Source organism: Peromyscus maniculatus, chromosome 8, assembly GCF_049852395.1.
Source record: "Peromyscus maniculatus bairdii isolate BWxNUB_F1_BW_parent chromosome 8, HU_Pman_BW_mat_3.1, whole genome shotgun sequence".
NCBI lineage: Eukaryota > Metazoa > Chordata > Mammalia > Rodentia > Cricetidae > Peromyscus > Peromyscus maniculatus.
In genome coordinates, this window is record NC_134859.1 from 33,167,002 (window position 1) to 33,183,527 (window position 16,526).

The 16,526-nt window shown below is 45.8% G+C and overlaps 2 protein-coding genes and 1 pseudogene across 3 annotated transcripts; 1 reads left to right on the forward strand and 2 right to left on the reverse strand.

The window, feature by feature from the left end:
- Positions 1-210: 210 nt before the first annotated feature.
- Positions 211-6,098, reverse strand: LOC102919307 (T-cell-specific guanine nucleotide triphosphate-binding protein 2-like). Of its 2 annotated transcripts, none has more exons than XM_006987129.4 (2): positions 5,414-6,098; positions 211-1,898 (listed from the first exon to the last, which is right to left on the reverse strand). In XM_006987129.4, exon 2 carries the CDS (start codon positions 1,878-1,880, stop codon positions 636-638), a length of 1,245 nt encoding a protein of 414 aa, XP_006987191.3. In that variant the 5' UTR covers positions 1,881-1,898; positions 5,414-6,098; the 3' UTR covers positions 211-635. The 2 variants fall into 2 exon arrangements, with proteins under 2 accessions (XP_006987191.3, XP_076434353.1); XM_076578238.1 differs by lacking the exon at positions 5,414-6,098 and adding an exon at positions 3,983-4,118.
- Positions 6,099-6,394: 296 nt separating this feature from the next.
- On the forward strand, positions 6,395-7,538 carry LOC102919016 (ubiquitin-conjugating enzyme E2 R2). The gene has a single exon (XM_042283900.2). The coding sequence runs from the start codon at positions 6,487-6,489 to the stop codon at positions 7,093-7,095; it is 609 nt and encodes a 202-aa protein (XP_042139834.2). The 5' UTR covers positions 6,395-6,486; the 3' UTR covers positions 7,096-7,538.
- Positions 7,539-14,714: 7,176 nt separating this feature from the next.
- Positions 14,715-16,305, reverse strand: LOC102925713 (small ribosomal subunit protein mS29 pseudogene; annotated as a pseudogene).
- Between the last annotated feature and the right edge of the window lie 221 nt (positions 16,306-16,526).

Sequence of the window (16,526 nt, forward strand, 5' to 3'; positions counted from 1 at the left end):
GTGAAGACTTTCACAGGGGCTAAAGATCTAGGATTCATTTTATAACAGAATTGCATATCAAATCCATATTATTATGTGTTATTTATGTACAATTTTAATGGAAATGAGGTTTTATCATGCATTCACACAGTGTTGATGATTCTTCTTCTACTGCTACAACACCATTGAACACTTGACACAGTGTATTGGTGAAATTAAGGCCACTCCACGTAGTTAAAAAGGAGGTTTATTTAGTGGCGTAACTTACAAGAGAAGGGATAGGTAGATTGCAGCATGTGGGAAAGGTGCGTCGCAGTCCAGCGGTGTTCTCTGGAGAACTCTGCTCAGCCTACCTCCAGTGTTCAGGGTCCAGGAACCAAGAGAGACAGTGCATCTGGATCTTGGGTCTTCAGGATCCTCTCTTGGCCCTACCTTGTAGGCGTGACAGTTACCGAAGCCTCAGCGGGAGTTGGAACTTCCAGATCAAGGTTGGAATGGCTACACTACAACAGTGAGCTTCTGGCTCCAGAAGAGGAAAAGGATGAATGCTCTGGTGCTCCACAGACAAGGTTTGTTACTCTGCAGTAGGTTGTGAGTTAGTGTCCAAAGCAAGGCCAAAAGCAAATACTGGTTGGAGCTTGTGCCTCATTTTCCCATCATTCCCAGTAATCGGGGGGATTAGATATATATGTTCCCACCTTCTTTTCAAAAAGAGCTTCCTTATTAAGAAGAGCAATAGCATCATTTGCAGCAGTATCCAGAAAGAGATTCTGCAAATAGTAAGTCTTTCTGTAGTAAATGCAGGTAGCAACTGGTCCACCAGTAACAGAGGAAATGTGTTTGATATATTTTGCTAATCTGTCTCCTAAGGGCACATCATTGTCTTCTGCAAACAAATGGGGAAACCGAAGGTGCACCTTGAATTCATTCAAAGACATGTCAAAATCTTCAGCAATCTTTTCCAATGAGGCATCATCCAGCCCAAAGTAAGACCTGTAGAGGTTGAATGTTTCATCCAGATTCTCTATATCATCCCTGATCATGCCACCAAGTGGAATGGTGGCCAATATTCCAGCCTTCATGGCCTCTAGCCGGACTTTCTGCTTCAAGGAATCTCTCTTGAGGTTAATGGCGGCCTCAGTAACACTGTGCAAGGACAGCATGAAGATGTGGCGCTTATGGGCTGGGAGCTCCCTTAGGAGTTTCATTTCCAGCTCTGGGAAGTCATAGCCAGACCTATCGAAGTTAGAGACCAAGAAGACTGGAGGTTCACTGGAGAGAATGTCCTGGAGATGCCTTGAACAGTCTTCTCGGATGTTCATCATGACTTTCTCCTTATTGAAAGATTTAGGTTTACTCTTCTGCTCATTATATAAGTCATTATCTGTCTTGGTTCGGACAAAGTAGAAATTCATCTTCATCTCTTTGATGGCTTTGGCTAGTTGTGCATCATTTTCTTTGAAGCGTGTAGCAGAGACGATAATGAAGAAGTCATACTCAGAAAACTTCATTTCTGTTAAGTAACTTTGTGGTGGGAAGTTAGTGGACCCAATGCCAGGCAGGTCCCATATTTTCACCTGGGAAAACTTGGGGTGGTCATACTGCTTTCTCTCCATGGTTGTCTCTGTCACCCCAGTGGCAGCTGCACCTTCTTCTTCCTGCCCCACCCCCCTGAGGGCATTGATGAATGTGGACTTCCCTGTCCCTGTCTCCCCTGTCACAGCAATGTTCAGGGTGGCATTCTCGATGTCTCTCAGTGCACTGTCGATTACAGACAGTGCTTCCTGGAGGTCATTTTTCTCAATGTGGAATTTAATCAAGGTGATGGTTTCCTCAGAGAGGAGTTTGCTTTCTCTCTTAAAATTCTTAAAGAATTCATCAAAGCTAGCGGCCCAGGCCATGGCTCTGTCTAGTAGAAGCTGAAGGGATCATAGAGGAGAGAAATTGTGATTAATTAAAGCAGGAAAAGCCTTGGTGTTTGCCTGCACAGTAAAGCAGGACCCTGACCCTGTCCCACATCAGATCCAGTGTTGCCTTTTTCCTCTTCTCTTGGCTGCTGCTTCCATGCTGACCTGGATATAAAGAGGCCTCCTTCTCTGGCTTCATTTCCTCCTAGGAATTTCCTTGCACTTCTTGGTCTAACTTCCACTTACACTGTGAAACTACCCATTGCAACCTTTATTATCAGTTTGAAGTTTCCTTTAAATTCCTTTATTTTCATTAAAATGACACCTATGCATGGTGTCGACCCTAAAAGAAAGTTAAAGAAGCAACACTTCTCCTGGCAGGGTCCTCAACCTTATAAGAACACTTCACTAAATTGTCTGTAAGTCCTCAAGGCCTCTGGTCTCTTTGCATGGTTATTGTATAATGAGTAAATGACACTGGATGAGGGATGGAAACTACTGAATTGAAAAGAGATGTCCAACTAACTGTAATTCCCCTTTCTTCTCTTAGCACAGGTCAGACATGGGCTCCGTGGAAGCAGACTCTTAAATGAGTGACCCTTGCTTCTTGGTGTTCAGTTGCTTAGTTGTGTATGTCCCTGTATTGTGTTCTCTGGGGGTGATTAGGTCAGAAATCAAGACAAAGTAAGAACCAGAGCTTCCACACCAGGCCCTGACAGTGACATCCTGGGTGATCTCTGACAAGCGACCTGCAAAATGCTGCCTAGATTTTTAAGGTTATAACATTTCTCAAAGCCACAGTATCTCAGATACTCCAGAAAACATCCGGAGAGATGGCTCAGAGGTTAAGAGCACTGGCTGTCCTTCCAGGGATCCTGAGTTCAATTCCTAGCAACCACACTGTGACTCACAACAATCTATAATGAAATCTGGTGCCATCTTCTGGCATGTAGGCATCCATGCTCACAGAACCCTGTATGCATAATAAATAAATAAAATCTTTAAAAAAAGAAAACACCAGAATTAACTTGGAGAAAGAATTAAAACAAAAGTATAGAAGACTACATTCAGAATCATTATATATATATGTATATATATATATATATATATATATACCTACACACACACATATATATGTATGCACGTAGATATCTATCTATCTATAGCTATCTATCTATCTATCTATCTATCTATCTATCTATCTATCTATTTATCTATATCTATATATATAGGTATGTATATACACATACACCTATCTATATAGGTAGGTATATGTATATTTATATACTTAAAATGAAGTCATTCCACTTGGTTGATAATGCCTCCCCTCTGAGCCATAGAGTAACAGAAACTTAATTGTCAGGAATGAGAAACTTCTCTTGAGTTGTGGGTCAGGGGAGTCCATGACACTCCCCAAACAACACAGGCTACTGTTGTTGCCCTTGCTTGAGCCCTGGAAGTTCAAAAGGCCCTTTTGCTGAAGACACCATACACTTCAGATATAGGACTGAGAGAAATCAAGCTGTATCTGTGCCAAAGTCTCCTCCCCAAAGACTAGCTTCCATTGTATCAGGAGGTGCCGTGCAAGTTGCCAAGGGAGGAAAGCATTCAATAACGCCCCCACCCCCGCCCCGAGCTGTGACACCTGTGAGCCATAATGATGATCATCACATTGAGATATCTCTAAAGGTGCAGTGTTGACATTTATGTGTTGGCGGTTCCCTACAGCTCTCTAATTGGACTTTAGGCTGACTGAACAAGAAGAAAACATGCCTGGTGACTGAAAACCTAACCAACCACCTGTTGCTAGTGAGCTCATAGATCTCAGAGGAGAATCTACTATGGCTTTTCCTCTCCCAGTATAATTCCTATCTGCTTTCTAAATACTTATCTTTATACCCACAGGTAAGTGGATCAGCACTTACATACTAGTTCTGATAGCCTGTTATCCTTCCTGTCTACCCACTCCCCACTCCATGAGGTGATTCCCTGTGCCTCAGAGACTACAGATCCCCCAACCTCCAGTGCCTGCCAGGCCTCTTGCCCACCCACTGCCTGGTCTGTCAGAGTTGCAGGCTGTCTACCCACCAACTCACCCAGGGAGGTCAGCATTTACTTCTGAGTCTCAGACATCCACATTTACCTGACCCCTGCTGACCACCCCATGTATCAGAGTCTTCAAAGCCCACCCAGCTGCTTCCTATTAGAAAATAAGTAAGTCAGTAGATATATACAAAAGAAAATCCAACCAGTGATCTAAGCAAATTCGAATACAAAAACTTGGTTATATGAAAAACCAAGACAGCTCATCTCCTCTAAAACATACAAACCCCAGAGTAACAGCCTTCATGAGAATGACTTAGATAAAGTTCCAGACAAGGAATTCAAAAGGATGATGTAAATGTGGTCAAAGAAAGAGAATTCAAGCAATCAGCTGAATGAAAGACAGGAGTCAATACAGGGTATGAAAATGTAATTCAATAAAGAGAAATACTGAAGAAAGTCTCGACTTAAATGAGGCTAGAGATTAAAAACACATTAAATCAAATGCTCAGAGGAAAGGCTTACCAATAGAGTGGACCATATGGGGGAGAGAATATCAGGAGTTGAAGACAATTCACAGTAATTGGAAGACTTGATCAGCAATGATCATAAAAATTGAAAAACCTATGAACAGACCACATGTGACCTTTGGAACACCATGAAACATATGGGCTTAGAAGGAGAAGATCTCCATTCCAACAGCATAGAAAACATTCTCAATCAATTCTAGCAAAAAGTCCCCAAATTTAGGGACATAAAAGCACATCCAGATAGATACAAGAGGCTTTTAGAGCTCCAGATACAGAGAGCAGAAAAAGAAACTCTTGAAGTCATTACAGTCAAAACCCTGAAAACATACAGAGCAAAGTGTTTTGCAAACTGCAAGAGAGAAACAGGAAGAACTACAAAGGTGGACCCATCAGACTAAAACTGCCTGAGAGCAGCGGAATCTCTCAAAGCCAGAGGGCTCAACCTGATTCTCCAGAAACTGTCTGTGGTTGTTGTTGATCTGGGATTTTATCTCCATGGAGTAAATGATGAGCTTACAGCATTGACTCTAGGAGCATCTGGGTAGCCCAGTCTGCTATTTGTTTCCAGCAAAGCCCAGGATGAGCAGGTGGATGGAAGGGCTATTGCTTCTCTGCTTCGGAATTCTCTGTGGCACAAAAGACGGCTCCAGAAGGATGCTACTGTGAATGCTCCCTCAGTAGAAATCCCCAAGCTCTCCTGTCCCAGTTTAGTGCTCTTCTCCTTTCTTTTTTTTGTTTTTTCAAGAAAGGTTTCTCTGTATAACATTCCTGGCTACCCTAGAACTCATTTGTAGACCAGGCTGGCCTCGAACTCACAGAGATCCCCCCGTCTCTGCCTCTCGAGTGCAGGACTTAAAGGCGTGCACCACCACCTCCTGGCTCAGTGCTCCACTCTTCATGTTATCACACATGTAGGGTTATTGGCCAAGCTGAACTTAGAAACCGTTCACTTACCTCAGCAGTAGTGACCTTGACCTGATGGTAATGGCTCCTCTCTGAAGGCTCTCCTCTCAGGGAAGGTCTTTGCACTCCAGCAAGGGCAGTTCCCTCAGAATGATCTAGAACTGGAATTCAGACTCAGGATGTTCAGGAAGAAAGGAAGTGAGGTGTGGAGTTCTGATGTCCTAGGAAGAATTGCATAAAGAAAGGAGGAGCACTTGGGATGGACAGCCTGATCTTCCCCAAGTTACTTTATCGGTCCTGGTCCACACACAGCCCCTGCTGTCTATAATTTTCTGGCTGGATCTGAGCTCTGTTTATCCAAACCACCCACGGAAGGGCGGCAGTCAGAGTTGGTTTTAGTTTCTATTCCTAGAAATGGCTGCTTTTCTTGAAACAATAGGGAGGTCCTTTAGAGAAGGTCACAGATGGGTTAAGCTGTTTGAGGTTGGCCTTAAGTCTGAAGCACAGTTCATGGCAGAGACTCTGGGTCTGACCCCATCATTTCCCCACTTACGAATGCTAACTCAGGTGTTGACGCCTCTCTGTGGACAAGCTATCCTTTTTTTGTGGGTCCTGTGTCATTTAGAGATTTACTGGTCTGTCTTAAGGTTTGGTTTTAATAAATTAGAGGCTTTTAATTAAAAAGAGATCAGGACCGTCCCGAGACCCCAGCGCACGGCGCGCAGGGCGCTCCCGGCCCAGCTCGGTCCCCCTGTCTTCACCATCGCCTGCCCTTCGCCGCCTTCCTTCGCTTCCACCTCCACCCCCCCTCCGCAAGTAGAGGCCCCCTGGGGGGGGGAGGCCCGGGTCCCGGAGCAGATTTCCCCAACTCCCTCAGGCCCCCCCCCCGCCCCCGGCCGGCCAGAGTGTGAGGAGGGCCCGGGCCGGCCCGCGTCGAGAGTGAGGAGGACCCCGGGCAGGCCCACGGGCCGTCTGGGGCCTGATCCATCAGGCCCCGCCAGGCGTGTGAAGACAGGGGCCCGGCCCGGCCGGAGGGCGAGCAGAGGGGAGGGGCCTGCTCCGGCCCGGCCGGTGCGCGAGGCCTGGGGCCGCGGCCCCGCAAGGCCGCCGCCGCCGCCGCAGCGATGGCCCAGCAGCAGATGACCAGCTCGCAAAAAGCCTTGATGCTTGAGCTGAAATCCCTGCAGGAGGAACCGGTGGAGGGCTTCCGGATCACCCTGGTGGATGAGTCCGACCTCTACAACTGGGAGGTGGCCATCTTCAGACCCCCTAACACCCTCTACGAAGGCGGCTACTTCAAGGCACATATTAAATTTCCTATTGACTACCCATATTCACCACCTACCTTCAGATTCTTGACCAAAATGTGGCACCCCAACATTTATGAGAATGGAGATGTATGCATTTCAATTCTTCATCCGCCTGTAGATGACCCACAGAGTGGAGAACTGCCCTCTGAAAGGTGGAATCCTACTCAGAATGTGAGGACTATCCTGTTAAGTGTAATCTCACTGCTTAATGAGCCCAACACCTTTTCTCCAGCCAACATGGACGCCTCAGTTATGTTCAGGAAATGGAGAGACAGTAAAGGAAAAGACAAGGAGTACGCTGAGATCATTAGGAAACAGGTCTCGGCCACTAAGGATGAAGCAGAAAAGGATGGAGTGAAGGTCCCCACAACCCTGGCAGAGTACTGCATCAAAACTAAAGTGCCTTCCAATGACAACAGCTAAGATTTGCTCTATGACGACTTGTATGACGACGACATCGATGATGAAGACGAGGAGGAAGAAGATGCCGACTGTTATGATGATGATGATTCTGGGAATGAGGAGTCGTGACATGTTCCTTCAGTGCCCCTGTACTGCCCTGACTTCTCGGGCCAAAGGGAGGGGAGCAAGTGGGGATCTATGGTGGCCCCTCAGCAAAAACTTACTCATGGGGTGGGGAAACACACAGCTCCAGCTGACTCCCCTGCGGATCTCAGTTTGCTCCTTTTTATGGACCTTACTGGAGAGAAAGTGCCCTCCACGGAATGTCTGAATTCTTGCGTTCTTGACCCTCTCATCACTGTATTGATTCTTTTTAAAAAACAAAAACAGCCACCACCCTTCAAACTCCCACCTCACTTCATCTCTGCAGAATGTTCACAGCAAAACACGTTTGTCTGTTTTTAGATTCTCGAAGATTAGTCTGTTTAAGACATTAATGTGTTTAAAGCTGGGGACCACTGGGAGTCCACAAGTGCTGCATATATTGGGTAGCAAAAGAAAATGGGGGAAAAAAAACACAAAACAAAAAACAACAACAAACAAACAAACAAACAAAAAAACCCCACAAAACAAACTTCAAAAAAAAAAAAAAAAGCCAATTTGCCAAGGTTTAGCTGCTCCTTTCCATTAGTGCATGTGCATTTGTTCAGTCCCGTGGTGGTGAATTTTGTTTCTTTCCCTTCCTAAGGCTGGGATGCGGTGGGCATCAGGGACTTACTCTTGCTAAGCCTGATGAAATGTGCTGCTTCTGCCTCTGTGACATCGTCCCAACATGGAGGCTACAGCTACTCTGAGGAGAGAAATCAGATTTTGTTTTTTGGAATCGATTGGAATCTAAAGCCTGAAATAAATATTCATACTTTACATAGAACTGAGCACTTGGTTGCTATTTATTTTAAAGGTAGGGTAACTTTTTTTCTACCAACGAGGGGGCAGGTGGGGGCGGGGGGAAGTGGAGGTTAGTGTGTGTGGATTTTTAGTTGTGAAAACAAAGAATTAAAAATTATAAAATTATACCAGTTTGGTTGATGCTGCTGAGGGGGAGTGAAAAGTACTAGTGGCCACTGTTGGGAGCGGAAACATCTCAGATACTCTCACATGAAGTTTTGTTTTTTTTATTTAAGTAGCCACTTTGAATTATTCAGTATTAATCCTAGGTGCATGTGTTAAGATTTTGGTTTTCATTGAGCTGCTTATACTGGTAGTGATCGTGGTGGCTGTGTGTGACTTGGATATGATCTGGAGGTTTTTCTCTTCTCAATGTGCTTTGGCCATGGCGCTTCCCGGGGCCTCTGTTTGGGCGGGGCCCCAGTTGACTGCAGGCATTTCTAGTAGGCAGCTGTTGGCAACTGTCTCCCAGATTTGAGCCAAGATTGAGCTCCAGCCTTCACCAGCCAGGGACTTCACGTTTGAAATGAGATTTCTGTTCCTGGTGTAGCAAACTGCTATGATGTGAAACCAGTTTTCAGAAGGATAGGATGTTAAGATCTTGGAGCGCCAGTGTCCATTCTTACCTTCAGATCACAGCTCAGAAAGAAACCAAAGGGCAGACAGGAACTGGGGAGGACGGAGGAGGGAGGACAGATCCTCCACTGTCCAGTAGGCAGCCCTGCCTTCCATGCTTCCTCCTCCTTTCTGATCTCAGGGTTTTCAGTCACTCTTCAAACGCTCCTGAATGAATGCTATTTCCCAGCTGTTCTCTGGCCTCTAAAGTTTGCTCTGTTATTAAAGGAGAATGTTGAGACTGGTCCTGAAATAACTGATATTAATCTCCATGGGCCCAGGGCTGTACATGCATCTAGTGACTCAGGAACATGGCTGCTGTGGGATGGTCTGTATGTCAAATTGCTCTGATTGGTCAATAAATAAAACACTGGTTGGCCAGTGGCCAGGCAGGAAGTAGGTGGGACAAGGAGAGAGGAAAATTCTGGGAAGCAGAAGGCTGAGGCAGAGAGACACTGCAGCCGCCGCCATGACCAGCAGCATGTGAAGACGCCAGCAAGCCACCAGCCACGTGGCAAGGTATAGGTTTATGGAAATGGATTATTTTAATCTATAAGAACAGTTAGCAAGAAGCCTGCCACAGCCATACAGTTTGTATGCAATATAAGTCTCTGTGTTTACTTGGTTGGGTCTGAGCGGCTGTGGGACTGGAGGGTGACAAAGATTTGTCCTGACTGTGGGCAAGGCAGGAAAACTCTAGCTACACATGGCTGCTGTGCTGTGTGGACGACAGTAAGGAGAAGTTCCCAGAGGCACTCCTTGGTGTCCCCTCAGTGCTCCCTAGCCTGCAGACCTGGAGGCAGACCCTGTGATAGTGCCCATCTTCCTCCCCCTGCGCCTACCCCGAAAGTTACAGCTAGTAGTTGGATCTTACTCTCTTGGCACCCTAAACATAAGCCTTTCGTGCTAAAGGATCTCACACCTGGACATGCTAGACACCTTGGCATTGTGGGAGGTGCCCTGCTGGCCTGCGTTGCAGGTTGACTCAGGGAGCCAGAGAGGCAAGTTGAGGTTGAGGTGGACCTCGACATTGCTGTTGAAGGCACGGTTGGAAATCGGCAGGAGTGCAGGCTATGTTGACCTGCAGCAGTTGGCCGTCACAGACTTTGAGAACACATCCTGTGGAAAAACACTTGAGTGTTTTTTCTCTTGGGAGTAGATGGCGGTTTCGGCTGCAGGTAGAGCCCTCTGAGTAGAGTTGGTCACTTGGTGTGGAAAGAACAAGGTTTTAGTCTACCCTCCCCCCCACCACTGGGTGAGTGCTCTTTACTTCATGTATCCTCAGGCTGAGTGGACAAAATGTGTAGTATCACAAGGCTGGTGTCGCTTCTCAAAGTCACCCCACTTCTCTCATCATTCCAGCATTCTCTTAGCCACACTATCTTCTTCTGTAGTCTTCTTGGCCCTCTCCTGGCCATTATTTGCTGGTTCCCTTATGTTTGATCCTGTCCATTGGAAGGGAAGTGCACAGCTCTCTTGGAAGAGTGCCCTCCCTCCCGCCCTGATCCACAAGGTTTACATTTACAACTAAAAAGATGCAGATGCAATTCAACTGAAACCAGCGGACACACCCAACTTTAATATTGGTTTTCTTAGCTAAAATTGCAGACGGATTTTTCAGTTTAACTTATGAGAAGTTTATCCGATGCATTTTGTGTTGACTCCCCCTTAGTGATTTTGTCTTTTTCTGCCCATCTGTCTACTAATAAAAACGTGAAATTAAAAAAAAAAGAGATCAGGGAGAACCAAACCAGAGGGAGTTTGCCAGGAAAGGCCCTGACCATTGCTAGCCTAAGAATTATAAAGGAAAACCCCCCACAAAGTTATAATTTTGGGGAGCCAAATGAACTCCCATCCCTGTCTGAGTGTGGGCAAAGCTTAATCTTGTAACAAACATCCTGCAGATGCTTCAAGCATCCAAGCAAGCAAGCATCTCATAAAATGCAGACCTTAGCGGTTAGCCTGTTTAATCTGTGATCCATTACCTTGAGGAATAGCTGAGGCTGTGAAATGTCCAACCATCAGCCTTTTCATTTTTATTAATAGCCTAACTGCACCAGGAAGTGGTCCATCTCTGGCCAGGTAACAAGATACACTCAAAGTAGGAGCAACTTCATCATGGCTGTTATACAAGCTACAGATAATTTTGTATTACATACTTAACACATTTATCCTCTAAACATGATGTTTACCCTTACACTTCAAACCCAGTGAGTCCGGCTTAGCTGTCTACAGACCCTCACGGTGGCCTCGCCCACTGTGTTTGCTCTCTGTCCTCTTCCTTGTTTACTGCAGTCTCACCTATCAGCAGTCTTCAGACAAGAGAACACAAGAGCAATGAAGAATGACTGCTCAGAACCCTGGTCCTGCAACATGTGTCTCAGTGAGAAGTGTGTCTGATTCAGGTGATGGAGGAGATTACAATTTCTTAACTCCTGAAGTCATTGAACAATGAACTTCTGACGGGAACCAGAGACAGGGTGTTCTGGCCATGTCACAGAAGCACCAACAACTATGTGGTATTCCCATCAAGGAAAGGAGGAGGATTTTCTCAGCAAAGGTGATATGGTGAGCATGGAGAGGAGCCATGTTGCTTTCAGGGGTTTAGGACAGCTCAGTAGTCATAGCCACTGTCCTCTTGGTGAATTCTGGCAAATTCTCCCTGGATAGGGATGAGACGAGGGTGACCAGCAGAGCGGAGCCTGTCCCACATTCAACCTCAGCTGTTGCACATCTTTTCAGGTTTCAGTTCATGCTTTGGGAGACTAACAGGCTGTTTCTGTGTTCTGCTTTCTTTATGTGGTGACACTAAGCAGGTCCCTGGGAAGACAAGGGTTACTGGGAAGGATTCAGAGCTCTGTATCTCAGTGAGTCCAGCATTCCAGCTCAGGAAGGCAAGGGCAACATGTCCCCTCATCTCAGAGTCAGTATTTTTTTTCCCTCTTATGTTCTTTGGTAGAGACCTTCTTTGGTGGAGTGGAATACAGTGACTGGACATCAGGCAACTCACAGTTCGTTGGGCAGGAAGGACTTCTGAAATGAGAACCCACAGAAGTATGACCAGTAATTTATTAAGGGATGAAATGGGAATAACATATTCAATGAATATAGAATGAAGTGGTGCTGCCGCCTCCTCGTCTACCAGGGAAGGATGGTGAGAGCTCAGTACCAGCTCACCAATCCATGGGGTCAGGAAACCTTCCAGGTTCCAGAGAGAGAACTTGACCCTCCTCCTCAGTTCTTATCTGCTCACATACCCAGAGAAGATGCCCCCTAGGCCTGTTACCCTTATACCACTGGCCGAATGGATCGAATTCCCACAACACTTCAATGGACATAGTATGTAGACACAGAAGACAACCGGAGTGCACTCATTCTGTCTTGAAAGCTGTGATTTGTCCCAGATCTTTGGGTGCTACAGTCCAGAGTTGTATCTCCTCAGTGGGCCCAGGCCTGTGGGTTTCCTGCACAGGGTTAATAGTTTAGAAGCCCTGTGTATGTGGGTCTTCTTCTGTGGAAGGGAAATGGGAGGGCTGTGTGCTTAAAGTCATCACCTCCTCACTTCTGTAACAAGATAATTTACTGCTGGTCGGTGTCCCGCTCCCTTCACCCGGTGTCCTAGGCATTGATCAGGTGTGAGTCTGTCTTGCACACGCTTGAGGTTTGGCTTGTCATGCCTACTTTGTGTGCTACTGTTCTGAGTACTTAGTGTCACTGAAACCTCTCAGGGATTTGGGAGCCAGATCAGGAGATCCATAGTGAGGAGCCCTCAAAGCCCTGGAATGTCCTGACTCATGTCTGGGATTTCCAATTTTTTTTTTTAAATTTCTGCCCCATCATTTGGTAGTTCTTCAAAGATAGTTTTGATAGCTTCATTCTTCCATGTGACCTCACTAGATATAAGAAGCCAGCTTTTATTTTGTGTTTTATGAATGAAACCAAAAACCAGAGCACAGAAATATTCATTTGTAAGATCCTATTTCCTTAGAGCTCTTGAGGGGCTGAGATCTGGACAATGAACCTTGGAGACAAGAGGCAGGTGACTTTGGTGTCAGAATCCCAGACACTGTGCTCACAGGAGTGGGGAAGGATGGTGAGAGCTCGGGAGCTGAGACCTGAGTCCCTCACACGTAAGGACTTATCTCTGTATTATTTTGAGTGCCGTGCTGTGAGCCCACCACATTTCTCTTTTGATGGCACTGCAGTAGGCACATATTGATGGTCTCTCTGTTGCCCTTCTCCTCATGTGTTTGACGGTGTTGTCCTGGTATAACTTGATCATTAGCAACTTTCCACAGCATGTAACTATTCCAAGAATGTGCAGAATTTTTGCTCACACACCCACACATGTGAGTAGGTGTACTGGGTCATCTGTTATACAGGAACAAATACCCACTACACAAGTAGACACATATACCAGCTCACAGGAATGCAGATACAGCTTTGTCTTTGATCTGGGATGATGAGGTCACCTATCACTTGCTTTGTAACTCAAGAGAGAACCATAGTGTAGTGTTCCTCTCGGAGACACTGAAGGTGTCTTAGTTCTGAATTAAGCATATTTGGTTTCTCTGAGACATTGAGACTGCAGCTCACTCTTGCTTCACTTGTTCATTTGCTGGACATGGTGGGAGTGTTGCCCATTTGTTGGACATGGTGGGAGTGTGGCCTACATGAACTCTCAAAGGCTGTGACAGCATGAACAAGACCTGCACAAAATCAAGCCAGCTCACACCCTGGCATGTTTGGAGAAGAGCTCATGAAGTCCCACCCCTTTCTGAGGACCTATTGACAACTGGGGTCTTCTGGAGAAAGGAGAATCAGTTTTCTCAGGGATGCCCCAGAGAGGCTACTCATGATCTAGTAGATACTCCTACACCCATGTGCATACAGGCAGCACTAAGGGGACCAGTAGACTTTTTAAAAAAGAGTGCATTGTTAGATGTGGTGGCACACCTTTAAATCTAGCATTCTGGAGGCAAAGGCAAGTGATCTCTGAGTTTGAGGCCAGCCTGGTCTACATAGTGAGATCTAGGCATCAAGTAGTAATATAGTGATCTGGCCTCAAAAGAGAGAGAGAGAGAGAGAGAGAGAGAGAGAGAGAGAGAGAGAGAGAGAGAGAGAGAGAGAGAAGAAGGAGGAGGAGGAGGAGGAGGAGGAGGAGGAGGAGGAGGAGGAGCAGGAAGGGAGGGAGGGAGAGAGAGAAAGGAAGGAAGGAAGAAAGAAAGAAAAGAAAAGAAAGAAAGAAAGAAAGAAAGAAAGAAAGAAAGAAAGAAAGAAAGAAAGAAAGAAAGAAAGAAAGAAACAGAGAGTACGTGAAGTTGGGAATAGAAATATGGCAGTGGGGATGTAGGAGGAACTGGAGAGGGGAATGATGGAGTGGATTTCATAAAAACAAATTACATATATGAAATTCTCAAACAATAAGAAATTTAAAAATTAACCTCTGATATATTAATAAATAAGCAAACTGAATTCCCGAAACTCACCCAAAACTAACAAATGATGCTGTAATAGTAACAAAAGGATGTTGATTTGGTTGGAACACATTGTATAATTGTGTTGATATGTTATACTGTCCACATAATATAGACAAAATTACTTGTGAATCAAAATAATTAAAAAATGCTTAATGATATGGAAGTTCTGACTACATAGATTTGACAATTACGTGTTGTGTATCTGTGGTAGTCAGTGTTAACTGTCAACTTGACAGAATCTAGAAACACCTGGAAGGTGGGCTTTTCTGGCATACCTGCGGGGGAGTATCTTAGCTAAATTAACTGATGTTGGAAAACCTGTCCTCACTTTGGGCCAGACTGTGCTCTCAGCAGGGGCTCCTGGGATGGAGAAAGTGAAGAAAGTGGGCTGAGCACCAGGAGGAATCCGTTGCTCTCTTTCCTGATTGTGGATGTGATGTGAGCAGCTGCCTCAGCCTGGATGGACTGTGTCTGTTGTTCAGTCACCGTGGGTCAGGCTGTCCCTATTTGTGCACCTAGGGACTTTCTCATGGGAGGTAGTTGGAAGGAACTGGGCAGAGCCTCCCCAGCTTCCGGGGTTGCAGTTATTCAGGGACCTCAGCTCCTCCCTCCCTCTTCTGTTGGGCTGACTGTTAGGGACTTAAAGAGAGGCCGTGTTTGGCTCAAACTCGACATGATTGCACCTTCATGCCAATCATTTTCCACCATTTTCCTTAGGCTGTGGACAAGGGCTGGTCCTCTAGGGCAACCAGGGAAAAACCTTCTCTTTTCAGCCTCGGCCCTCCCCAGAGAACATTGACTGGATCTGCCACCACTAGGAGGTAAAAGAGCCTTCTTAGCTCCTTTAGCTCAGTCCCAAAGGCATCTGTGGCAGGCCTCACTTGTGTTATGTCAACAACTTCTCTCCGAGGACTGCCTTTCTCAATGTTTTCTTTCTTATTCCAAACATACTTCTCTTGAACTTTTGCCTGACTCAGGAAGTGCTCATCTGGAGTTTTGAAATTCTTCAGCCAGGTGGAAGCCTCTAAGGGTTGATCAAAGCTCTGTTCGTTACAGGTGGATTACAGATGCTCCCTGCAGTTATTGCCCAAAGATGAGCGTCTGGGATATGCAGAATCAGCCAGTCATGTTTTGTACAGAAATGAACAGCATGGCAAGGCCTGAGATTTTCTTTCTGTTCCCTTCTCCCTGAAGAGAAGGTATCCACAGCTGGTTGAGCAAAATTGGTATTTTTCAGGTGGCCTAGAAGCTCTAGAGCTGACTTCTTAACTATCAGGCAAGCTTCAACAAGTCTTCACCAGCACCACATATCGAATAAGCAGACTGTGAAGAAATACTATCTTCAGCTCCTGGAGGGGGATGCTGCAATGATGACCTTCACACTGTTTCCTGGTAGTTAGCCAGGTCACTGTCTCTGGTGTGGGGGAAACAGCTCTGGGATACCCAGTTGGAACCTGACTGCTCTGAGATGTGTGGGCAACACATGTAAAAATTATCTTGGGTCCAACTTCTGTACCTTGGAGAAAATCCTGGTGGTGGTGTTTGTTTTGGCTCTTTCTGGGGGACCTGCCACTCAGCTCCCAAACACATCACCCACAGAGGCTTTTTCTTACTTATGAATGCCAGGTCTTATCTTGTTTGTTTCTTGCCAGCTTTCCTTAAATTAACCTATGTATCTTTTGCCTCTGGGCTTTTCCTTTTTCTCTAACTTCTATAAATCTTTCTCCGTGGCTTGCTGTGTAGCTGGGTGTCTGGCCCCTGGATTTCTCTTCCTTCTCTGGCTGCTAGGCCACTAATCCCAGATTTCACCCTCTATATATTCTCTCTGCATGCCAGCCCCACCTATCCTTTCTCCTGCTTTGCTATTGGCCAGTTCTTTATGAGACCATCAGGTGTTTTACACAGGCACAGTAACACAGCTTCACAGAGTTAAACAAATGCAAAAGTAACACACCTTAAAATACTCTACTACATCTGGTTATTCCCGTCAGCATCGGCTTGCTCTCGCGAGTCCACCACCAGAGCGCCTGCTGCTGTGATGTCTCCAGCAGCTGGATCTGAGGTGCCAGTCCTGCCGCTGAGAAGCAAGCTCAGGTCATGTGGCAGGAAGGCTACTGATCTTTTAAAGTTAACTTTGTATTCTGTTACTTTGCTGAAAATGTTGATCTAGAAGTTTTCTGGTGGACATTTTGGGACCTCTTAGGTGTATCATACCATCTGCAAATAGGGGTAATTTGGCTTTTCTTCCTGTTTGTATCCCTTTAATTTCCTTCTCTTGTCTTACTGCTCTGGCTAATAATTCAAGCATTCTATTGAAAAGGTGTGGGGAGAGTGGGCAGTCCTGGTTTGAAGGGGTTGCTTTAAGTTTTTCTGCATTTAGGATGATGCTGGCTATGGTTTGTTGTGTGT